Raw genomic sequence first — 26912 nt, forward strand, 5'->3', positions numbered from 1 at the left:
TGATGCTGAGGTGCCATTTTTTAAATTGAAACCACTGCCGAACTCTGCAAAATGGCTGGCAGGGACTGGATCCTCTCGGGTCCAGGACTGACGCCATGCTATGTATTTCCACCGGGTTCCGCCACCGCTAATGCTCGCACCTCCGCCGTGTTCCCGCCAGTGATGGATCCGCTGTCCAATCACATCTGGATCCAATCACATCTGTCTGACTGACAATGGTGTGCTTTCATGGGGGCTGAAAGCACATCCCTGTCAATGAGGCATTTCTATATGTGCTACTTTGCCTTATTTTTTTCAATGGGCTTTTACAGCCCGTGGCATGGCCCCGCCCCCCGCTTCTGCTCTTTTCTATTGTCAGTAGGAGGCAGCGCTCTCGCTGCCTACCGACTGATTTTAAATGCAGATATACTAGAGAATGATGGAATAATGCAAAGCAGATATTCTACCAGAATCTGTGTTATAAATATCTTCTTTGTATTATTTTATTCATTATGACAGGGGAGGCTCTGCCTCCCCTGACTGCACGTGTCTGCTTAAAACAGCCCTACCTATTTAAATTCCCTTTCTTCACAATACTAGTGCCAGAGTATTAGCTCTCCTGCTTGTGGTCTAGTGTTGCTTTTATGTTTGTCTGATTCCAGTGTACCGACCCAGCTAGTATCTTTGTTTTGCACCTCTGCCTGTAACCCCAAACTTGGCCTGTATTCTCATTCTGCACCACTGCCACTGGCCCTGAACTCAGCTTTAGTCTGCTGTTTATGTAATGTGCCAGCGTTTGAGTGGCTACAAATCAAAATTTATTCGACGAAGTGACCTAAAATTTGTCATGTCCACATACACCTGTTCCTGAGTGCTGGCACATTGAAAATGTCACAGTTTTCCTGCACTTCCTGTTTCACAAAAGTCTAAGATTTGGGGGCCTATTCATCAACACTAAAATAAAGTTTTTAAGGACATTTTACTTAAATAACGTTATTTTGGTATTCATGTAGCCACTTAGCACAGAAGATATCACAGATGTCTCCTTGCTAAGTTCCCCTGCGTTAATTTCCACACTCCCCATACATGTGGAAATTGTGGTATTCATCAAATTCCGAAAATTATCAATTTTCGGAATTTGATGCAGTTACTATTCGCCACTGTGAGGTGGCGAATAACAGCATCGACTTACCTGTATCCACGTGTGCAGGTCCCCCGACGAGTCCCTCCGGCGCTCTGCTCCGTCCTCAGGCTCCGGAGGCTGGTCGGACATGTGTGCTCCCCAGCAGAGCACAAGAAAGTTTAGAAAAAGAAAAAAAAATATTTTTTTTTCTAATCTGCCATGTGGTCTGCTGGGAAACCACATGACAGACCAGCAGGACGGAGCCGGAGGCTGCTGCGCAGACAGGTAAGTCGGGGGGGGAGGTGAGCGGAGGGGGGAGGGGTCGGGGGGGTACACAAACTTAACGCATCTGTAGGCAGTGCTGCGCATGCGCTGGTTTTACAGATGTAACAGCGCATGCGCAGCACTGTTTCCAGATGCGATAAGGTAGTGTAGGCAGGGAAAAGTATCTATTTCCCGAGAAGCTGTCATCGCAAAAATGACAGCTTTTCGGAATAGATACTAATGGAGAGGTGGAATGATGAATTCCACCTATAATTATGTAGAACTCCATGTGAGTTCTAAACCTAATTATCTCCAGAGAATTTTTAGGTTTAATGAATAGGCCCCTTGGACATAGCTCTTGTTTCAGTTAAGGGCCTTTTAGGGTTAAGGTTTTTGCCAATATAATTCTCTCTGGGAGAATCCCAGAGAGGAGAATCAGCTGACCATTTAGGGGGCTCTTTGCATAATTAGGCCCCGCCTCCTTCAGGGTGAAATGCAGCGTATTTGCGGGTCCGTGAGGGTGGGTAAGGCTAAAATGTCACAGTTGTGTCATTTTAGCCTTGCCTCCTTTATATGGACTGCAATTCCCGTTGTATCTCCCCATCCTGCCCACTTCACTAGGAAGCAGGTGGGATGCAGGAGATCCAACCACTATTCCACAGATGCAGGGGACTACCAAAAAATTGTGAGTCTCCTGCAACTTCCGGGAGAGTAGGAAAGTATGATGTCATAACTTATACCGTGTGTGCATGTGTATATATACAGGTTGAGTCTCCCATATCCAAAATGCTTGGGACCAGGGGTATTTTGGATATCGGAATATTCCGTATTTTGGAATAATTGCATACCATATTAAAATGTCTTAGGTATAGGGCCCAAATCTAAACACAGAATGCATTTATGATTTATATACACCTTATACACACAGCCTGAAGGTAATTTTATACAATATTTTCAACAATTTTGTGGCTCAAACAAAGTTTGTGTACATACATGAAATTTATTTATGTGTCATATACACCTTATGCACACAGCCTATAGGTCAATTTATACTTTATTTTTAATAATTGTGTGCCTTAAACAAAGTTTGTGTGCATTGAACCATCAAAAATCAAAGTTTTCACTATGTCAGTCATGCTAAAAATATTCCGTATTTCGGAATATTCCGTATTTCGGAATATTTGGATATGGGATACTCAACCTGTATATATATATATATATATATATATATATATATATATATATATATATCCAAACAATGGAATCCGGCACTCACAGAAATAAACAAACTGATATTTCATACCCCGTTGCCCTCCGATGCAGGTACACAGCACATATACCACACACAATCGAAGCATAGGTGGCGGCACTCGAGGATTGAAAAAAGACAATAGAGGCTTGATAAGTCAAAGTCAACGTTTCCATGCAGAAGCAAATGCTTCTGCATTGAAACGTTGACTTTGACTGTTATCAAGCATCTGTTGTCTTTTTTCAATCCTCGAGTGCAGCCATCTATGCTACTATTATATATATATATATATATATATATATATATATATATATATATATATATATAGATCCAAAATACCGGCACTCCTAAATAAACTGCAACTACTCCGGTGCCTTTCCAAAGAATTCCACATACAGATATGTAAAGACGGCACTCATGAGACTGGACAGCTACAAATAATGACCATGACACTAGTCGTAATGTAAATCGACGTTTCAGGGACAACTCCCTTTTATCAAGACTTGATATATATATATATATATTCAGCCAATAGACTGGCACTCCAGGTAATGAGATTAAGCTGTGCCCGTTGCTCTTACTTGGTGCATAGGTTAGTAGATATTGAGGTGTGGCACTCAGGTATTTGTAAATGGGAAAAGAAAGTTGGTGTGTGATATAATAGGTATTTAGGAAAATAAAGTTTCCATTAAACAATGTTCATATAGTGAAAATGATGCACTTATCTTTTATATTCTATCATTTACGTTTTGTATACATTGTATGTAATAATTAATAAATGTATATTGTTTTCTTACAGTGACTATTTCAACAAGCACCTACTTTGATGGACTCTTGGTGACCGGGTTATACACATCTACCAGCGTACAAGCTTCTCAGAGCATTGGAGGCTCCAAAGCTTTTGGATTTGGTGAGTGTATTATAAAATAAATGTCAAAATACTGTCAAAGTGCCATAATATCCAGTTTGTTGGTACCAGAGAGTGTTATGTTTAGCATTAGGAAGTGTGACATTTTACTAATTCAGCTGTACAAAAATATTATATTAAAGAATGAAAATAGACCAATGGAATACTACCTTTCTGACACAGTAAAATAAAAAAAATGTTTATGTATGTATATGCATAGTGTGCTCATACACTGTTGTTGCAATCACGCCAAACAGCCCCTCTCGGCACCAGGTCCCATGTGAATCTGCTTGTGCCAAGTATCTTTTTGCTCAAAAATGCATCTTAGTTGCAATGCAATGTGACTAAGATGCACAAGGAGACTGCATTGATTAATTTCATATGCGACACTTGTTTATCTGTGTGTGCCGGGTGAGTCTTTAGGATACTCTTAAGTCAAGGAGCTCCCTCCGTCGTGCGCATGCTCAGTCCATAACATTGACCCACTTGCGAGCGGACAGCCGCTCGCGAGTGGGTCTGAATCAGGCCCTTAGTCACTGTTTGTATTAGTGAAAGGACTTTGTGAGCAGTAGTATGCTCAAGTAGTGGGGCAACTGGTTTCTTAAAGACACATGCACGTAGGTACTATTCCTCAAATGGTACAACTGGTGTATTTAACAGTGGGAAAGAAGTCTCTTAAACAGCAGTCACATTGTAGGCTTAGGTGAAACCGGAGCTATCCAGAAGTGTAGAACAATGCATGGCAGAGCCTTATTCTCAGGTCCCAGGTGTACATAACTGTGTGTGTGATGAGGTACAAGTATTACTCAGGCATGCTCTGGACATTGACCCACTCTGGAAAGTTGAAGAGTTCTCTGAACTTCAATCAAAGTTATGAAATGTGCTCCAGTTTCTCTCTTCACTATGTGGCAATTTGAAGGGAGCAACAGCAAAATCAGCTAAAAAGGACTTGAAATAACAGCAAAGCGGCATAACTGTTTATTTGTGTGTGCTATTTGGAGGTGGTATGCAGAGTTAATAGCAACACTAGCGGAATTGCAGATACACCAGTCCCAGTAGTTAAAAAGGTGTCAGATTTATTTTAAGTGTATTAGTTACGTGGACAGCCGCACTCACAGTTACACACTTGGTGATGTAAATGGAGCAGAGCTTGAACGGTACATACACAGCACCAGTCGATGATGTCTGGAGGTAGCGGAGTATAGGCAGGATACGCTGTACATACAAGCCAATATGCTGGATAATCTGGCAGGGTCTTTGGAGCTAAGTGAAACACGTCCATGGTGCCGCGCATACAAAGAAGAACAAACGGCAGTTATCTTGGTAAAGGAAAACGTTTCAACTAATGAGCATTCATAGACATAGCTCAGTAGCGCACAATCCAAATTTCAACAATAGAAGGCAAAGACAACTAGAACACTCCTGGACTCTACCTGTAGCTCTTGGAATATCTGTGCTATCACACTGCCCTTTTGTTGGTGTCTTGCTTTCTGTTTTCCTCTGGGATTTGTCTCTCTCTCTCTCATCCTGAGCAGCCTCTCTGCGTGTCTGACAGATTGTACAGGACTATTAGCAAGCTATTGTTTGTCTGTGACAGACTTACCTATGGCATTGTCACTCTCCTCTGATCGTCTTGCAAACTTACCTAACATATTGGTAGCCTTTTTCAATAAACTTTCAGCTTTGTCTATTAGGAGAGTCACTGTTTGTCATTATAGCTTCTTGCTCTTTGAGGCAGTGGCGTAACTTCAACCCAGGTGCCCGGAGGCAAGATAAATGTTGGTGCCCCTCCCCCCCAAATTAAAATGTACCACCCCCCTAGCACTATGCCAGCCCCAGCTGCCGCTCCTCCCCCCAATGCAGTTCCTCTTATACAATGCCCCCAGTAGTGGTCCACCTATGCAGTGCCTGCCTATGTAGTGCCCCCCAGTAATGGTCCCCCAATGCAGTGCCTCCAGTAGTGGTCCCCCTATGCAGTGCCTCCAGTAGTGAGCCCCCTGTAGTTGCCCCTGTAGTTAGCCCCCTGTAGTTAGCCCCCTGTAGTTCCCCCAGAAGTGAGTCCCCAGAAGTGAGTCCCCTGTAGTTAGCCCCAGTAGTGAGCCACTTGTAGTTGCCCCCAGTAGTGAGCCCCCTGTAGTTAGCCCCTTGTAGTTGCCCCCAGTAGTGAGCCCCCAGTAGTTGCCCCCAGTAGTGAGCTCCCTGTAGTTGTCCCCTGTAGTGAGCCCCCAGTAGTTAGCCCCCTGTAGTTGCCCCCAGTAGTGAGCCTCCCCCCCCACACGCGCACACACACACACACAAAAAAAACCAACAAACTTACCTTTATCCCCACTCCAGTGCTGCTGCCGTCCATCCCCGGTGTCCGCTCCTCGGCACTATGGGAGTGACGTCATGACGTCACTCCCATTGTGCAATGCGGGACCCGGAAGATGGAGGGAGCTCCGTCCTCCGGTTGCCGTCGGGGGTTTGAATAGGAGCCGGGCGCCCGCTGGTAACACACTCAGCGGGCGCCCAGCAAATGGAGGGTGCAGGGGGTGCGACCGCACCCCCTGCACCCTCCGTAGTTACGCCAGTGAGGTGGAGCGCCGATCAGTGGCGCTCCTTCTCCATGCAGCTCCCGGGGACAATGGAGCCAGGTGCCCCCTTCAGGGCTGGCGCCCGGTGGCAAATGACTCCATTGTCAATAAGCTTTATAAATATATCATCCCCCGCTCCCTCAGCACACCCCTCCCCCCCCAACATGGCAGTGATAAAAAATAAGCTTTATAAATATATCATCCCCCGCTCCCTCAGCACACCCCTCCCCCCCTAACATGGCAGAGTGACAAAATATATGCATAGTAGATATATCATCACCCCCCCCCCTCCGCCAAGTCCAACGCCAGGCAATGACCCCACTTGCTTGGCTTGCCAGACACTGTGACAGACAGACAGACTCACTTACTTGATTCTTGCTGCCTGAGTCCCCAGTCACAGTGCCACAGCCCACTGCGCTGCCCACGCAGATCCTGTCTCCCGGGTCCCAGTCGCACTTTATACAGACAGTGTCTTGTCTTCACCACGGTCCGACTCCATCTGCACTCTGTCTGCAGTGTCGGGCGGCTCTTCAGAGGAGCACGGGGCAGGCACAGCCAGGGTAGGTCGCGGGCGGTCACATGATACGTCGTGACGTCCGAGGCACTCCGAGAGCACAGTGTGTAGTGGAGCCGGAGGAGGAGTGCCGCTGATGCTGATTGGCGCTCAGCTCAGCGGCTCCTCTCTCTGGCTTTCTTTTATTTACAGTGAAGCCGGCGGTATAGGGGTAGGTAGATGCGGTGGAAGGAAGTGGAACGGCCGGGACCCTGGAGACAATGGAGCCAGATGCCCCCTTCAGGGCTGGGCGCCCGGCGGCAACTGACTCCATTGTCTCCGGGAGTTCCGCCACTGCTTTGAGACTGTATGAAGCTTTTCTTATCTCTCTTTGGGGCCCATTTACCAACACTACCATTTGCAATGCGAATCTGGGAAGATTCCTAGCACCCACGATCGCATTCCAAGATGTGATCTTAGCAGTGGCATGTATCAAATAGCCCCTGCAGGGACAGGAGCTCCAAAAGGAGCCCGTCCCTGAAAGGTTCTTCCCTATGCCGGGCTCCTGTACATTCGTGGTCTACAGACCAAGCATGTGTGGCGGCCATTGCTGTGGAGGGTCCCTCTCTCCACAGGCTACAGCAGCACAATGCTATCTTTAGATGGTGGTTAGCTGTGGGTCCAAGCTCCGGAATGCTTTGCAATATGGAGCTTGTTAAATCGGACAGCATCACATCCCCCATTAAAACCTATGGAGGGACAGCAGCAGCTATCAGAGATACTTGCTGCAATACCTCCATAATACATTGCAGGGATTCTAAATATTTGCCGCCAGGTGTTTTTGGGGAATATGCTGCGAAATAGTTCATGATAAATGGGCCCCATTGTCTCTGAGTAGTAAAATCTCTTCTTGATGGCAAGATTCTTACTTCCACAGTATTCACAATACTCCCAAACTATGCTCTCTGTCTTCCCAACAGCAGCTTTTTTTTCCAATGTTAGGATTCCGGAACATGCTGCATGCTCTCTTGGTTTATGTTTCTCCCTGTGCATATCTCTGGCCGTGTCTGTCTGCACGGGTGAGGTATATGTTGACAGTCATAATATTGACATTAATCATGTTTATTGTTGACATGGTCATAATGTCGACATTCATCATGATGAAAAGTATGTAGAATGTCAACATATCCCTGGTGGCCCAGCGGTGATTTACCTGCATCGGCTCCAGCGCAGCTTCTGGGTTCCAGTGGTCATGTGACTGTCAATTCCAGGTCAGACCACATCCTCTAGCATTTCGGTACATATTGTTCCACTAATCCTAATCCTTACCTTTAACCATCCCTCTAGTGCCTAAACTTATACTCCCCCCGTGCAGCGTAACCCTAACCCCCACCCCGCAACTTAACCCTCCCGCTTGTAGCTTACCCTAGTGTCGACATTGTGACAATGTTGATATTTCACATGTGAACATTCTGAGGATATCAACACGTATGTCGACAATTTAACAATGTCAACATAACTGTTGACATTGTTGTGTCTACATCTCTACCTAATGACTGCATCCTCTCCTGCATATCTCCTTCTGTTCCTGAAATTCAGAAGCCTAAGCCCTGATTTGTGGCTGGTTGTATGTCATTTCCTGCTTCCTCACAGCTCAGGGATATTTTGAATTGTAGTTTTAAGCACTGAGGGGCCCATTTATTAATTACCAGATTTTTGTCCTAATAATTATAATTTTTATCTCCGCTATTCGCGCCAATAAGATGTTATCTATGGGCAACATCTCCATTTCTAAAAACTCTCACTTTAGTAAATATACCTCTAAGTGTGTCCACGAGTGCTATGTGTGAGCCTTTCTGATACTGTACTCCTTTAACCATTTCTGCACCCTCTGCCAATGTGGGGATGAGCAGCACAAGTCAAGAAAATCCTGACCTAGAAATTGAGGATGCTATGGTGGAAGTGCAACAGGATGAGGGGGATGTTTTTGTATGTGAGGCATCAGTGGAAGCAGTTTTTGCCCATGACAAGATGAAAAAATTCACCTCTTATGTGTGGAATTATTTTTACCCAAATCCTGACAACAATTGTTTTGCCATCTGTAGCATTTGTAAAGCCACATTAACTAGAAGTAGGGATTTTGACCATCTAGGAACCCAGTGGTGTCATGAGGGGTGTGCGGACTGCCTCGGAGGGGGCACACCAAAATGCCGGATCCTTTGCAGTAACAGGAGCTGGGTGCTGCAGTGTGACATTCTCCTGCAGCACCTGGCTCCTGTCACAGAAGAGGAGCTGACAGTGCAGACTGCCCAGTCTCCGGGGGCAGCCCAGCATCTCTGGTGATGCAGAGCCGCCCCCAGAGAGATGTTATCGGGATCCCCCACAAGGCCACACCTTCTTTAGTTAGGCCACACCCCTCTGGCATGTTGGGGGGGGTATCCAGAAAGCGCGCCAGGTGTTACCAAACCCAGTGCCGCCTCTGTAGGAGCCTACTCCTGGATTCGTTATTATCAGAAACTTATGCTAACAATGTATTAACAAGCAGTTCAGCATCAACTAGCTCTCTTCTCTCTACTAGATCCAAGCACCTGCAATCTCCACCACCAACACCTTCATCACCAATATCCTCAATAATGATTATAAGTTGTTTTGCATCCAATTTGATAATGCTGAGTTCTTCCCTATCCAGGATTCCTCAGAAGAATCCTTGAGCTCTAGGTCTGCTGCTGGGGGTGGATCTTCATCCCAGAAGGGGACCAATAAGACTACTAGTAGTAGTTTTAAAAAACAATTGACTGTTGAACAATCCTTTGCTAGAGGAAGCAACTATGATAGCTGTCACCTAGTTGCACAGCGAATCACTGACGCCACAATGGCTATGCTAGTATTAGATTTAGATCTGCATCCAATATCCGCCATTAGTGCAGTGGGTTTTAGACTGTTAATTGAGGTCCTGTGTCCCCGCTACCAAATCCCATCTAGATTCCATTTCACCAGAAAATCAATTCTCTGCCTGTACAACGTTAAAAAAAATTAGTGGCCTACAAAATTCTGTTGTACCTGCTGTCCATTTAACCACAGATATTTGGACAAGTGGTACTTGGCAAACTAAAGATTACATGACAGTGACAGCCCACTGGGTGGTTGTATTGCCTTCGGCAGTTCGAACAGCAGCAGCATCTAAAAAATGCCAGCTCATTCAGAGGCAAGTTACTCTGCATTACCATCTTCACTAAGGCGCATACCGTATCAGCCTCTTAGAAGAACTCAGGGATGTCATTGCAAAATTGCTTACCCTGCTTGGATTCTCCTCGGGATTTGTGATTTTTGACAACGCCACAAATATTGTGAGAGCATTACATCTTGGTGATATTGTACATCCCATTTTTTCCTCACACAATTAATTGGGTGGTGCAGAATTTTTTAAAATATGACAGGGCCGTGCAAGGGATGCTGTCTGTAGGCCAAAAATGTTGGGACATTTTCAGCATTAAGCAGATGCATGTAGAAGATTGCAGCACTTGCAAGAAAAGTTCAATTTGCTCTGCCACCAGCTAAAGCAAGAGCTAGTAACATGGTGGAAGTTGACCCTTTATATGCTTCAGCGGATGAAGGAACAGCAAAAAGCCATCCAAAGCTACAAAATGAGCCATGACATAGCGAGAATGTACCTTACTCCAGCGCAGTGGAGAATACTCTGCGTGTTGTGCAAGGTGTTGTAAGTTGTCACCTGTGAAGTAAGTTCGGACACTGGGCCTTATTCAGACCCGGTCGCTAAGCTGCGGATGTTCGCTGTGGCCAATTGTCGCCCATCTGCGCATGCGTATAAGTCGTAATGCTCGTGCGCAAGCCAGTCACTGCAATCGTGAATCGTGCGCTCGTAGTACACAGACTTGCCGCCACTTTGAGTGACAGAATGAGCTGTTTGTGGGTGGTAACAGGGGAAGGTGCTTGTGAACGGGTGAGTGGTGCTGCGAACGCAGGTGTGTCTGGGCGTCTTAACAGCGTTTTATGCGTGTGCATAATTAGCATGGATGCATCATTGTACACGTCACTTGGTTGTATCTTACACTGAAGTGCTCGCAGTGCTTGCGGTAGGGTAGAGGCAACCACAAGAGCTGCGTTGGTCCTCGATGTACCGATGGGTGCAGACACTTCCTGGAGCTGACGTGCGCTAGTGGGCGTCTTAAGATAAGATGATGAGCGTCTACATACACAAAGTGATCGCACGCCAAGACATAGTGGGCGTGCTTATGCCTTGCCATGCGATCGCCTTGCATGCCGTCACTAAGCCGGATTTGCATACGCTGGGAGCGAGCGAACGCATCTAGCGACCGGGTCTGCATCAGGCCCTCTACCAGCTAGAGTCAGGTGATTCCCCTAATTAGACTTTTGGAAAAGCCACTCAAGAAACTGAAGTATGAGATGAAACAAAGCCATTCCGTTAAGTATGTCATACTTGTAGATCAAGACCTTTATCGCTTTTTCAGCAATCGTATCGATACATTTTGGGTGACCATGCTTGATCCTAAGTTTAAGTTATACATCGTGTCTTTCTTTCCAACGGACACAGGGCCTGATTCATTAAGGATTGCAACTGCAACAGCGCTCGCAGTTGGCCGATTGTTGCGTTCTACCCTTGAATATGCATCGCAGTGCGGGAATGCACCACTGCAGTCGCACTGCAATCATGGAGACCACGCAGAGCCATTGCAGAGTGATTGACAGTGAGTGTTTGTGGGTGGTAACAAGGGGGTGGTCGGATAAACGCAGACGTGTCTGACCATTTCAACGCCGTTGCATGGGCGTGCATAAATTAGCCATTACGATTTCATATGCAACTTGAGTACTCACTGCGTGCAAAGAAGTTAGTAAGGTCAGGGCTGCTGTAATTCTGCATGAGGGACTGATGTTACTCTATGTTACAGATGTTTGTGAAGATTTGCAAAGTATTGGGAGGCAGTGGGCATCCCTATTCATGCAGTGCAACGGCATTGCGATTGCAATCAATAGCATATTTTCACAGCAGACCCGCGTGCAATTATGGAGCTGCGATTGCAATAGCGATCCATGATGAATCAGGCCCACAGCTCTTAAGAGATAGAAAGAGCTCTTGGCAAGCGAGTTGTCAGCTCAAGCAGCACGTGACATGACAATGTCTCCTCCTTCAGTTTCTACGGCAACTTCGGCTGTCAGGAAACAACTGAGCTTTCCTAAGAGTCCCACTGGTGTTGCAGATGAGTACTCAGAAAGTTTTCAGCACAGCCGGGAACCTTGTCAGCAATCGACAAGAGGCTACTTCCTCATAATGTGGAAAAGATTATGTTCATCAAAATGAACTACAAATTCCATGAGAAAGACGTTTACCGGCAATTAAGTCAAAGTTCAGAGGCACCTGTAATGGTGGATTCCAGTGGGGACAAATACATTTGCTGTGAAGATGATGTACACACTGATGAGGGTGAGGATGATAATGACAACGACATGTTGCCTCTGTAGAGCCAGTCTGTACGTATCAGTGACGTGTGGTGAGGTCAATGGCTGGGGAGGCACACATGGAGATGGGTCTGAGTGCTGGGAGCCTGTCTCACTGTAAATCTCCCCTCATTACACTAAGCTTCAGCGTCCATTGGTTCTCCTACATGCATCACTGTGTCTTCTCTTGCTGCTGCTGACTGAGCTTCAATTACTAAACACTGCAGTGCACTTCCTGGTCACATGACACATCCAAGGTGCCCATCAGTGCTCAAGGCATGCCCCCCATACTCAGAGGCATGCCTCTATCAGCTCTGTTTCTGTGCAGCTTACTGCTCGTGGTGTGGCCCCACCCCCAGCTCTGCAACCAGTATCTGCCTATACAGAAGCGAGGCTGAGCTGTTGCTGCCTCATCTCCTGTCTCCCCGCAGTCCCAAGGGAGCTCCACAAAGCTGGTGAGTGTCAACCATAAAAAATATTACAATAAACAAGGAAGATGTTTATAAGTTATAAATATCTTCTTTGTATTACTGTAGTAATTTTTATATCAAATCAGGGGTATGACAACGGAGGCTCTGCCTCCCCTGACTGCACGTCTTTGGGGCCTGATTCATTACGGATTGCAAATCTGCTTATATGCACGCAATACATTTGCTAATATCAGCAGTGCTATTTAAATGTTTGCATTCACATTACGACAACAGCCTGACATAAGGACTCCCACTTCCCCTTACTCACATCCATATACTAGGGCAACATAGCGAAACAATCGATAACATCGAGTAGCATCGGACCCATAAGCACACTTGCACAAGCCCTGACTTTACTCAGAAATTGGTAATAGCCATGCACACTATCAGTGCTATGGCTGCTTATGGCCATGCAGTGGACAATTTATGCACGCCCCTGCAACGGCGTTGAACCAAACTGGCACGCCTGTGTTCACCCGACCCCCCCCCCCATCACCACCCACAAATGGCACTTCCTATCAATCAATCTGCTCTGGGTCTGCGTAGCCTCTGCAATCACAGTTCCGATCGCAGTTGCTATTTCGGGCACGCGCACTGCGATACATATCCATGCGCAGAATGCAACAATCGACCGAATACGTATGTATTACCAACTGCGTTCCTTGCTGAATCAGGCCCTTGGTACGTATAGATTATTGCCAGCAATGTCAGTTTCCCATTGGTATGTTGTTTTCTGGGGCCCAAACAAACCAATCACTTCAGCCACAAGTTGCAGTCCCTGTTGGTGAAGTGATTGGTTTGTTAAACTGTGCATGTCCTGTTTAATAAACAACATACTTACAAGGACAATTCCATATTGCACCTTTCTTCTTTGAATTATGCGCTGTTTGGGGCATTGCTAACTGTCTTTTTGCATAGATGACAAACATTTTTATAGTTTATTAAACTGCCATCCTCTCTGCCACTGCTGCGTGGCAATGTTTTATAGATGTCCTATATTCTTTTAAACTGCCATGTGCTTAGTTTAGCCAGCCAGCTCATTACAGCCTTTGGCCTATACCGGTGAAAAGTGAAAACAATATTGTGAGCTGTGAGGTGGTCAAAATTGACTGTAAATTAATGTTATTAAGGTTAATAACACTGCAGGAACAAAAACAGGCCCAAATTATGTGATTTTAGCTGTTTTTATCAATTAAAGAAAAAAAATACAGATCCAAAAACAAAACACGTGAGGACGGTTTTGGCAAAACCAAAACCCGACGACAAATTAGAACTAAAACATGGGGGTCGGCGCACATCTCTAATTATTAGCCGCCAATATTAAAGCAGCTATTGAGAGCTGGTGCTTTTGTGTACCTACCAGTGGTGTGGTACAGGTAGAAAGAGGCGAGACAGTGGCTGGTGGAGAGATGAAAAGTGACTTAAGACACCCTGCTGCTGCCTATAATGATCATCCTTTGCCTTTTTACATTAACTTAAATTTCTTGTTCTTGTCTAGAGAAGGCTTTTGCATTTGTGATAATCCTGCCAGCTCAGAGTTGCTGTGTGCCCAGTATATTTTTTTGGCATCATGCTCACTGCTGGACACAGAACAAGGACACTTGTTCCCCATAGTGTCAGAAGCTGTGGTGGCAGCTGCTGCCGCCAAGAAGGCTGCAGAGATCACCAGAGAAGAAAACAGCAATGACAGCAGCTGAATTGAGATGATATTCCAGTAGATCTTTGAAAGACTGCACTCCGCAGCCGTGCTCTGTCATTTTCCACTGACTTCAAATTTCTTTTTCATTATATGGGAACTGATGTAAATTGATGCTATTTCTAACTGCCACTCACATGCCACATTCATTAATGAATCAATACTATATTGTATTTTCCTTTTGTAAAATGAACACAAATGTCAGTTTATAGTAAAATAAAAACCTGATATAAGCAGAGGCGGAACAGTGCATTGCCAGGCCTCATAGCCAAATTTGGGTAGGGGTTCAAGTCCAATGGTGGTTCCACCACTGGATTTAATGTAGAATGTAGCAAAATTCTAAAGGCTGGTGCCACCCTTATGTAAATATGGGCGGTTGCCTCTAGTGCCTAAGTTTAGGGAAAGTATGTTTTTATGTGTCCATGGTGCAAACTAAAGGCTGGATGCAGCAGCTAGCAGATTTTTACCTCTGAAGCTTCCAGCTGCTGCTCCTTTGTGTCTGATACTGTGATGATTTGGTTCCCTCCTGAGAAGTAGAATGTTCCACCTCCACCTGCTAAGTGTGGTGGGGCAAAGGTACAGCACAAGAGGTGGGGCACCTAGGGTGTCCATACAGGGGCGTTTCTAGAGAGGAGGGGGCCCGTGTGCAGTCTCCGACACGGGCCCCCTCCTCTCCGCCCAGCGGCCAGCAGCGCACTGAGCTATAGACTCTGGGCACTAGAGTGTGCCCAGAGTCTATAGTGTATGCACAGGTCACCAGGAAAATGGCCGGGGCGGCCATTCTCCCTGTACTTCGCGTGCGCAAACGACGGAAAAATAGCCACCGCGGCCATTTTCCAGTCGTTTTACAGCGTCGGATCCTCGTGCTGACGTGGGACTTCGGAGAGATAAGTAATATTATGGGTGCAGGGTGTGCAGTGCGGGGCCCCCCTGGACCCAGGGGCCCGTGTTCCCGGCACACCCTGCACCCATTATAAATACGCCCCAGTGTCCATAGATCTTCCATTGGCTATGAGCAATCTGCACGTAAATTTTTCAGAAAAAGTATACTGTAGATTATTTATTAAAATATAGCAAATATGCCCCTGGTCAGGGGCGTTTCTAGTCAGGAGGGGCCCCCATGTGCAGTCTCCATCACAGACCCCCTCCTCTCCGTTCGGCAGCCGGCAGCTCTAGAGTGTGCCCAGAGTCTATAGCGCATGCGCAGGTCACCGTGAAAATGGCTACAGTGGCCATTTCCCCTGTACTGCGCATGCGCAAATGACGGGAAAATGGCCGTTGCGACCGTTTTCTAGACATTTTTACGGCGCAGGACCCTGACGTGGGATTCCGGAGAGGTAAGTATATTATGGGTGCAGGGTGTGCCTCGCACACCCTGCACCCATTATAGATAAGCCCCTGCCCCTGACATTGTGTGCCAATTGGTGTTTTGTATCCTGCGTGTATTCATACTACATATGTCCAAAACACACACACCACACACATATGTGCCCATGCAGACATGCGTTACTCTTATGACACTTATACCTCCCTGTACCTGGATGGACAGGACAGGAGCATTCTTATTAGGTATGGACATCGGAAGCCCAGCATCAAATAGTTGGTGGGCTTCCAACATCAAATTATGCGATGCGATAGCAACTAGCCATCACATCGTTGTAATTCGATACTATAATCCATCGCAGTGGTTATAGTACCGGGCAAAATGGGGTGGGGCCTTGGGAAAGGGGGCACGTCACTGTGGCAGCATGCCCAGCACTCTCCGAGATGCTGGGCTGCCCCCGGGCTCCCCCTATACAGAGAATAGATGCCGTGCGCATGTGCATGGTATCTATTCTCCTGCTGCATACCCTGTGTGCTCCCCTTTCACAGCCAGCCATTGAATGGGCATCAGAAAGTTGCAGCCGATGGCTGGTAACCATCGAATTTCCGGTGTATTATGGAAAAAGACATACATCAAATCGGAAACACCAATGGTTGCTAACCATCGGCTTCCCATGTCCATTCCTAATTCTTAATTAGGTCAAGTAAAGTAAGGGCTTGTTTACAGCAACATTGGCACTACAAGGGTGGGGCAACCGTTGCATATGTCTTGGGTGCCAGCCCCATGGGGAACGCCACTTGCATTCAGAATTGAACCAGCACTGCTGCATGAAAACACCACACCAAAATCCTGCCTAATGGCACCTACCACTGCTTTGTCAGAATGCCGATACCGGAATCCCAACACTAGTCAGAATAACGGTGCCAGTATCCCGAACGCCAGGACCCCGAAGGTAAGTACTGGAATTAGGGGGAGGGTTAGGGTTCGGCACTAGGTGGAGGGTTAGACACTAAGGGGGGATGGTTAGGCTTAGGGCGCGGGGAGGGGGAGGTTAGGTTCAGGGGGTGGGTTAGGATATCGACCAACAAAGTGCCGGCATTCTAACCCTGTCGGGATGCCGGTGTTGGGATCCTGACAGCCTGGATTTTGAACTTGTATTCCCCCAAGGAGGTGTAAGGAATTATAGGTGATTTGTGCCCAAGAATGTTTGCTGATTTACTAGAGATGTGTGATCCATTACGGGCATGTCTGTTGCATTACAGGGGATTTGTATGTTACATTAAAGGGGATCTGTATCCAAGGCTATGTGCTACATTACATGGGGGGTGTGATGTGGTGGAAGGGAAACAGTTAGAGGGGATCGTTTAAGGTGTTAGAAAGTGTCTGTACAGTCAGCCCTATGAAGATCTGAAGACCCTGAAGAAGGGTAATTAAAATACAAAACGTTGGATTATACAGGGATTGTTGTTCCTCATTGAAAGTCTGCTGATTGCTGCCTTCTATACATATATCAAACTATAGGGTCTATGTACTAAGCCTTGGAGATAAAGTGGACGGGGATAATGTACCAACCAATCAGCTCCTGTCATTTTACAGGCTGTGTTTGCAAAAAATTATAGTTAGGAGCTAATTGGTTGGTACTTTATCTTCACCCTTATGTAACTGCTTTGGATGTCATTTACAGTTGGATGTCCTCTTAAGGTGTTGCTTTCACAATCTCCCTGAAACGCTTATTAAAAATTAGACAAGTACGACATAAATCTTTTTGTATTTTTGAAACATTGTTTCTGTATAAACTATGGGAATGAAGAGATATGTGCCCAGGAAATAATGATACTGTGATGAATAATGCCATATTAGAATCTGTTTTTTCTAGTACTTTAACTTAAAAAAACACAATAATGGGAAATATAGGCCGAATAAGCTCTAAACAAAAGAGAGAACAAAATCATTGCAAAATTTTAAATAATGAATGGCACATTGGACAGAATTGAAAGATGCAAAAAGACATGATAAACACAGTGGTTAGCAGGTAGACAAAATGGACGGTTAGCCATGCATACTCTATGGCTCATTGTGCTTGTCAATAGAATCCTGAAAACATGTGGCCTTAGGGTGCTATACTGATTAATTATGAATTTTCCTTTATGCATTGTAAAATGAGACTACACAGCAACTCTGTTTTTAAAATTCAGCTAACTGTCAGCAGTTGTCTCTAGACTGATTAAGGGGTCTATTCAGCAATTATTTTTTTACATAAAAAATGCGGAAATCATCACTTCCACATTCTTTATGAAAAATCCACTATTTAGCAATGGGTTAATGGAGGAGATAATGCAATTATCTTCTCCATTAATTCCCATCTCTTAGAGTACCGCACTGTAGGGATCAGCCATTGATCTCTACACCGCTTTAACACTTTTTGCTATTCAGCAAAGCAAAAAGCGTTAAATTACTCAAAAATTTCTTACTTTATATAACGCAATCTCAGAATGGCGTTATATGAAGAAATTACATTAAATTCCCGGAAAACTACAGGGACAGAGGGACATTTTCCCATAAGTCCCTGCAGCGTTGTGTAACACCACCCAGTCTCCGTCCCTGTTTTGCAGTGACCGCGGATATGTAAGCACTCTAGAACCTGTTAAACCTGACGAAATTGATTGACATGTTTACAAAGCTTTATATTAGTCTGCATACATGTATATTTATGTGCTATTGTATTTATCATTTATTTATAAATATTAAATATAAAAGCACATAAATAATATTCATGTATACAGGCTAATACAAAGCCGTTATACACATGTCAATCACTTTGGACAGGCTGGAGATGCACTTACCCGTCGGCGGTCACCTAAAAGCAGGGACGGAGTCTGTTCGGAAGGGCTGGACTGAGCATGCGCAGTAGCAGTAACAGAAGGTATTGTTTTCGGAAACCGATAACAATACCTTCTGTAACATCGCAGGGACAGCGTGTTACCGCAACTGCTGTCCCTGCTCAAAATAATGCTGAATAGCAGCCATAAATATTTATAATTGATAAAAAATCATGACGATGTTGCCCGATAATATTCTGGGCAACATCGTCGCTATTGCCGAATAGGGGCCTGATTCAGACCCACTCGCGAGCGGCTGTCCGCTCGCAAGTGGGTCGATGGTCTGCACTGAGCATGCGCGCGACGGATGGAGCTCCGTCGTGCGCATGCGCCAGACACGACGAGCGAAGGACTTTCCTTCGCTCGTTGTGTCCGATCAAAGGGGGCGTGCTGTCAATGTTGATTGACAGCACGCCCCCTTTGGTGGGCGTGCCGGGGGCGTGCCTCCCTGACGGGGGCGTTCCCACGGGAACGCCTCCCGTCAGAAGCCGGCCCACTGACATCACTAGTGATGTCAGTGGGAGTGATTTTGGCTCTGATAGAGCCAAAATCACTCCGGAGCTTGCGGTTGAAAACCTCAACCGCAGGCTCCGGCTCGCAATTTCGATGGTCGCGATGGTCACGACCATCGCGGCCATCAAAATGCACGCTCGTATAGCCTGTGGGTGGTGACCCACAGCTATACGAGCGTCCAGGAGGACGCTCCATGAAAATGGAGCCCGGCCCTCATGCAGAGCGTGCGCTCTGCTCAGAGCGTACGGCTCTGAATGAGGGCCTAGATCCCTAAATCATTTTGAGCAATCCAATGGATCATGCAGGCCACTAAAAAACTCTGCTTTCTTTCTGGACCAAATTGCAATATATAGCACCTATCCTTGTGTATCAATGCCTATCTCCCTATAGATTGTAATCTTGCGAGCAGGGCTTTCCTACCTCTATGTCTGTTATTACCCTGTTTTGTTCTATCAATGTTTCCAATTGTAAAGTGCAACGGAATATGCTGCGCTATATAAGAAACTGATAATAAATAAATATATAAATTATGTTTTCTTACCTCAATTTCTGCAACTTAATTGCAATGAAACTATTGTATGTAGAATAGTACGTTGCACAGTGTGAGCTATTGACAGTGTGACAAAAGCATGCAGATAGTGTAGTTATTTTTATTTATTTTGCAATATTATGTCTAGTTAGACAATAAGACCTGTAAAAATGTTAATTGCTGTACATAAAGACATGCTAAAGTATTCCTGGAGTTGGGGGGACATGTCAGCAGGGTACAATAGAGGTGTGAACACACAAGTGTAGCATGACCCCTGGAGATGCAGTCTCGTTGTAAGCGACAAGGATTCTTATTTCGGAAAATGTACCATTATTAGACACCAGCACACAGACTCTCGGCAACCAGTAAGAAGTAGAGTGATCACATATGCGGTCCAGACCCCAGTCTTACATCTCTGCATGTGCAACTATTTAGCTTCTCATGTGCAATGCGAAAATATTGCAATTAGAATTGGAAACAGCTCCAGCCCCATTGGAATTATCAGGCTATCCCCACGTATGGAAAATCCAGAAAACTATGAGAATGGCTGATGAGAGGTATCACCGATATCTCATTATTTCTATCATTTTACACTCCAGCAACACTTAATTCTGGCTTTATTCATGTGGAAACAGCAGTTTTCAGAATTGCTTGATAAATATATACCTTTGTTATACCTCTTTTCCACCAAAAACTCAGGTCTGACCTGGAATGTCAGACATGGTTCCAACCCAGGTCAGACACTGTTTACACAGCACCATCGATCTGGGTTATTCTCAGGTCAGCCCTGTTCACACTGAACCTGGGTCTGCCCTGCTAAACTTGTGAGGTCATAAAAAGTGGGAGGTGACTGATCCACAGCCACCAATCAGCTCATTTTAGGCATGATCCAGGTAGGATAACCTGGTTGCGCATTTACATGCACCATTACCCAGGTCCACTCTGGGTCCAACCCTGGTAGCTACTTGGGTTGGATTGCCGGGTCACTTGACCTGGGTTATTTTGCAGGGACCCTTTTACACTGAGCTGCGACCCAGGGTAGACCCAGCAATAACCCAGGTTTTTGCTGTGGTGTAAAAGGGGTATAAGAAACATAATGCCAGAGAGAAGCAGCTTAGAAGAGTTCTCTTTTCCTGCTCCCTCTGTGGCTGGCTGCTGGCTACACTCTACGAGCTGACAGGCAGAGCTCAATTCATTAATTTCTTTTAGCAGTCACGATGTTGGAAAAGCCAACTTCTTTATGAAAGAGACCCAGTGCAACTTTGTATTACTAAAACTCAGTTATATAAATAGAGAAAATTATATTTAAGAATTTCATAGGCTATATTTTAAGGGATACGACTTCAACAAATATATGAGCCAGGATTTACTGCTGTTAGTAGGGTCATATTGCTAAATAGACCCCCTAATTGGAAACCAGACCCAAACCAGTCAGCATGTGAATCCTTCACTACCACCCCACATACAAACAGCCCTGTGCAGTATAAACACTTGAGCTCATCCTGGCATTGCTGGAGCAGTGGGTGCCAAGATAATAATGTAAAGTCAAAATTGTGTTAAATACTGCTTTTGTAAATACCACCACTGACTGCTTAGGCATGGTAGCATGCGTGGAAATAGTATAAAAACATAATAGAGCAATACTAATTCTGGCTAGAGGATCTGGAGTGAGAAATAATTAATATAATTGACCTCAAAAGGTCAAAATGCAATCAGCCAATTAGTATTGTTTTCCTAAAGTCCAGCCTATCAGACGCAATTTGAACTGATGGACTGATTGTCATGGCACTAGCAGGATTGGGATTCGGGTCAGGGGCCCTTGGACTAGCTGTGGTGATCGGAACGTTAGTGAAGCTAGATAGCTAATCAGGAGCTAACTATCACAAATGATAGGAGAAGTGGCATAATACTGTACAGATACAGGTAGCAAGAGTTTTCAGATATCCAAGGTGCATGAATGCAGGGTCCTCGGAGAAGAAAGCAAGATAACAGAACAACGGTACAGGTTTGCACCAACCAGGTTAGCAGGAATCCAGGTAGTACAGAACAAGGTATCAGGATAGCACAATAAAGGTACAATTGGATAGCTCCATGAGATATCGGGATTGCACAGGACAGGACAGCAGGATTGTGCAGTGCAGTTGGCAGGTTTGCTCAGCAAGACAGCAGGATTGCACAGATTTGCGGGATTGTCCAACAGGATATCAGGAATGCACAGTGCAGGTTCATCAGAATTACCCAGTAGGATAACAGTATAGCACAATAAGATAACAGGATTCATTATTAAGCACATAACAACCAGGAGTCAAAGTACTGAGACCTCTTGTACTGCTGAGATGTCAAAATTATGTCGCTCAAACATGGTGACGCCCATGGACTGGCTCAGGAACCGTCGGGTAGGACACCATGCCCACAGCAGAAGACAGAGGCCACTGAAGTGATGATGAAAGGAGACTGGATGGCAACATGTATAAGCACTAGACCCTACAGGGTCCCAGGAGCTGGTGTGTGACAATGATTAAGTATTGACTTCTTTATTGAATCATGGCACGGCACTACTAGGAGCATGTAGCGCTTTTCTGGTTTACACATATACATATATATATATAGACAGGGGCACCAGAATGTTTTTAGGTTGGTGGGGAGGGGGTCAAGGTATAATTTCATTTTGTCACTCCTACATATCTATATAAAACCATATATGTATGTGTGTGTAAGTATATGTGTATATATACATATATATATATATATATATGCATACATAATTAATACATTTATATTTATTATTATAATTATTATTATTAGTGCTTAATATGATTATTATTAATTATAAAAATAATTAAAAAAACACATATTGTACCCCATTGGAAAAAAAACACACATATTGTCCCCCAAAAGAAAATATAAAACACATATTCCCCCCTCAGGAAAAAAAGCGGGCCCTATGGTTCAGGTATGTGTGAGGGAGGAGCAAGGGGGGCTGCAAGGGGTTTTGTGAGGTCCACAGGGGAGAGTGTCGGTTGGTGCTGCAAATTCAGAGGGTGCACAAGGGGGAGGGCTTTTGGGTCCAAGGGGGGAGAGAGGACAAAGTGCCTGATTCAGACCCGTTCGCTAGGCTGTGTTCACACGTAGTCTGCCAATGTTTGCACTCAGCGCATGCGTATAAGACGCAGTGCGCGTGTGCGATCCAGTCCATGCGATCGCAAAGCGCTCACACCCTGTACACAGATGCCCCACTAGAATGAGTGACAGGACGTGCCGTTTATGGGTGGTGACAGGGGGTGGTCGATGGAACCGGGGGTGGTAGTGCGAACGCAGGCATGTCTATGCATCTGAATGCCGTTTCAGGGGTGTGTATAATTAAGACGCAGCATCAGCATATACGTCACATGGCTGAATTACACACTACAGCACTCGCAGTGCTTGCGGTAGGGTATGGTCAGCCACAAGAGCTGCGTATGGGTCCGACGTTACTCGATGTTACCGATTGTTTAATACACTTCCTGGAGATGACGTATGTTACTAAGGGAAAGTGGGCATCTTGTGTCAGGCTGGTGGGCGTCTAAATACAAATACATACCGCTATCGCATGGCAAGACATAGTGGGCGTGCTAATGTCTTGCTAGCGATTGCGGGATTTGCATACTCTGGCTGTTGATGGCTGTGTGCGAATGCATCCTAGTGAACGGGTCTGAATCAGGCCCAAAGGGCTAGAAGCTGAGGGAAGAGGGAAAGAATGTGTGAAGTGGGAGGTGAGACGGTCGCAGGGCTGGTCCCAGAGGAGGGGCCAGCTCACACTAATTAGCCACACAATGCTTGGAACTAGGTGCAGGGGAAGATGCCCCAGAGGCGGGCAGAGAAGGGCTGTGGGGAGGGAGGAGTTGAGCAGTCAGAAAGGGGATTATTTTTCTCTGCCAGGACACTGGACCTCATTCAGAGCCGGTCGCACAGAGCGTGCGGTCGGTCTGAATGAGGGGAGGATGTCTTGAATTTTCAAGATGTCCTCCTTTGCGGTGGTAAGGCTGTGGGTTAACACCCACAGCCTTACGACCGCCTAAGGTGATGGGTGTTAAGGTGATCGGGGCTTACGATGAGACCCTAGGGTATGGTCTCCCTTGTCATAAGCCCCGGAGAGCTTTTGGCTCTGTCTGAGCCGGAAGCTCTCCACTGACATCACTAGTGATGTCAGTGGGGCCGCCCCCAAACGGTAGGCATTCCCATGGGATTCCAATGTCCATCCCTATGCTGAACCTACAGACGGACTACAGCCACCACTCCACTGTGTAGGACTCCCTTTCTAGTGTGATGATCCCGCTCAGCCACACGCCCTTGATTGCAAGGAAGCTCAACAGGAACTCCAGGAAATACAGGGTACGTTGTGCGAAGAGGACATTGTTATCACCATGTTTGGCATGGAGGTGTGCGCATGGAGGCTGCAGAAATATGCACAGGTGCACCAGCCCCGGGGACGTGCTGCTAATAATGCTTGTGGTAGCTGCAATAAAAATCTCTCATCCATGATCCTCCTGCCCTTCCCAGCACATCCCAGTGGCCAGGCCCCAGCCTATGGCTGGGAAGCAGCAGGGGGGTTGTGGTGACACTGGTGAGTTGCAGGGGGCAGGTGTGAGAAGCAGGGGGTTGTAGTGAGATGCAGAGGACTGTGGTAAGATTTAGGGGGTTATTGTAAGAACTAGTGGCAGGAGTGAGATGCAAGGGGCTGTGGTAGAAGTAGGGGCAGGAATGAGAAGCAGGAGGCTGTTGTTAGATGCAGGGACCAGGAGTAAGAAGCATGAGGCTGTGGTGAGATGCAGGGTGCTGTGGTGAGATGCAGGGGACTGTGGTGACATGGAGTAGGTTGTTATGAGATGCAGGGGGCTGTGGTGAGATGAAATTGCTCCCGTGCAAAGCCGGGGCGGGTTGCTAGTTAATAATATAATAAACTTCTACACAGCCTAAAATGGGGTCTATTCTGTTACCCCCAATTCATTAACTAAATATACAATTCTAAAACATGTTATCTCTTAAATTGATTTCAGAAAGTGCTTTAGCCAAGGTTTTGATTTTAACCTGGGAGTTTGTATGTGTTCCCGCTATGTGCATGGCTTCTGACTTAATTGACCATTGTGTGTATATGCCCATGTGGTATGAATTCCAAACTGTTAGCTCTGTTAGTGCAAGAACTAATGTATATAATTAGATATTCTCTGTAAAGTGCAGAGCAATATGTAGATGATCTATAAATATCTGTTAAAAATAGTTATGCAAGCCTTGTCTTTACTCCAGCCGCATCTATGTTCTACTATCTTAAGATATGTGTAACTCAAATAATACACACAAAAAACCACAATTTCTTGCTGTATGTTATGCCTACAGTCAGACTGCAGAATTGCATCCTCTAAACCTGGACCAGGGGCATAGCCAGGACTTTGTGGGCCCCATAGCAACATTCTGAAGGGCCACATTGCTTTCAGAGAGACACATCTCCACATCATTTGTTAATGTTATGCCCCATAATAGTGCCCTAGTTCATTTTGTTAACCATAATAGTGCTCTAGTTAATGTTAGTTCCTATAGTAGTGCCCTACTTTATTTTATGAAACATAGTAGTGTCCTAGGGCCTGATTCAGACCCACTCGCAAGCGGCTGTCCGCTCGCAAGTGGGTCGATGTTGTGCACTGCGCATGCGCACGACGGCGGGAGCTCCGTCATGCGCATGCGCCAGACGCGACGAGCGAAGGACTTTCCTTCGCTCGTTGTGTCTGATCAAAGGGGGCGTGCTGTCGATGTTGATTGACAGCACGCCCCCTTTGGTGGGCGTGCCGGGGGCGTGCCTCCCTGACGGGTGCGTTCCCAAGGGGATAGAGCCAAAATCACTCCGGGGGCGTGCCTCCCTGACGGGAGCGTTCCCAAGGGGATAGAGCCAAAATCAGTCCGGGCCTTGCGGTTGAAAAACTCAACCGCAGGCTCCGGCTCGCAGTGGCGATGGTCACGATGGTCAAGACCATCGCAGCCATCAACCTGCACGCTCGTACAGGCTGTGGGTGGTGACCCACAGCTATACGAGCGTCCAGGAGGACGCTCCATAATTATGGAGGGCGGCCCTCATTCAGAGCGTGCGCTCTGCTCAGAGCGTACGGCTCTGAATGAGGGCCCTAGTTCACATTATGTCATATTGTAAGGCTGCCAGTACACATTATGTAACACAGTACCCACAAATCACATTACGAGTGACATACGGTGTCCCCAGTTCATATTATGCCATGCCACACTATATTGCCACCACTTATTCATACTTGCCTACCCTCCCGATTTGGTCGGGAGCCTCCCGAAAATCGGGTGCCGCTCCCGACCTCCCGGGAAGGCAGGCAATTCTCCCGGCTGCCGCCCAACCCTCCTTTCCCCCCCGCAATGACCCTGGCAACCCCCGCAGCGGAGGGGGCCGGAGACACGATTCGTGTAATTTTGGCCCCACCCCCTGCTACACAATGCCTATTTTATCGGCATTGCATAGCGGGGGCGGGGCCAAACTGACGTGATCACGTGACCCCGCCCCCACCACACATTCAAGTGATGTCACCCACCTGGCAACTCCCCCTTGTACCGGCCACGCCCCCCCTGTCCTGCCGATCTGGCTGCTCCCTCCCGGAAGGAGCAGCCAGAAAGTCGGCAGGTATGCACTTATTATTGTGCCACATTACAGTGCCACAGTTCTTATTATGCAGCATTTTAGTGCCCTCCAGTTCATATTATACCACAGTACAGTGAGCAAGTCAGATTATGCCACATTAGAGTGCCGTCTTACCATTATAACATCCACTACACACACCTCTCACTGAAAATGGAATGTCACACCATTCAGGCAGGTTTAACCTGGGTTAAAATCCAACTTAAATCTTTGCAAAACAAAATGTATGTCTTTAATTTTACTCAGACAACACCAATTATTCTTCATTTGTGGGAGGGTAAGAGGCATTACCGTGGAGGTTTTGAAGGCTGGCAGCCCAGTACTGCAGAAGTGCTAAGCATGGGCATGATGCAGCTACACCCCAGTGTTCTGATTCCGGGATTCTTAATGTTGAGAGGTAAGTATGATTATAAGTTAGAACCTAGATTTTCTGTCATAGCGATAGAAAACCTAATTTTGCTCCAATTTATAAAGAAAATTTGGCCAGGCCAGCTGATTGATGCTCAGCTCGCTGGTGATACTTGCTGGTAGCTTTGCCTGTTTGAACAACAGCAGTGGTACTGGAAGCCTTAGCAATGGTCATCCAGTTCGATTCTTTAAAAATAAATATAAAAAATAGGGGAAAATATATATTTTAATATAATTAAATACAATCTAAAATGCTTTATTTGAGTAATAAGGCATTCTTTATGGAACTGATCCCTGGCGATGGCGTTAGCAATAACAAGACAATGGCTGTTCTTGCACTGTTAC

General features: G+C 46.0%; 1 protein-coding gene across 1 annotated transcript in view; it reads left to right on the plus strand.

The window, feature by feature from the left end:
• The window catches only part of RELN (reelin), a 640798-nt gene that overhangs the window by 64965 nt on the left and 548921 nt on the right, over positions 1 to 26912 (plus strand). The window contains exon 2 of the mRNA XM_088480241.1: positions 3415 to 3525. Coding sequence (XP_088336367.1) covers positions 3415 to 3525 — 111 coding nt within the window. The remainder of the gene's footprint in view (positions 1 to 3414; positions 3526 to 26912) is intronic.

This window comes from Taudactylus pleione, unplaced genomic scaffold, assembly GCF_031769625.1.
Source record: "Taudactylus pleione unplaced genomic scaffold, aTauple2 ptg000251l, whole genome shotgun sequence".
Taxonomy (NCBI): domain Eukaryota; kingdom Metazoa; phylum Chordata; class Amphibia; order Anura; family Myobatrachidae; genus Taudactylus; species Taudactylus pleione.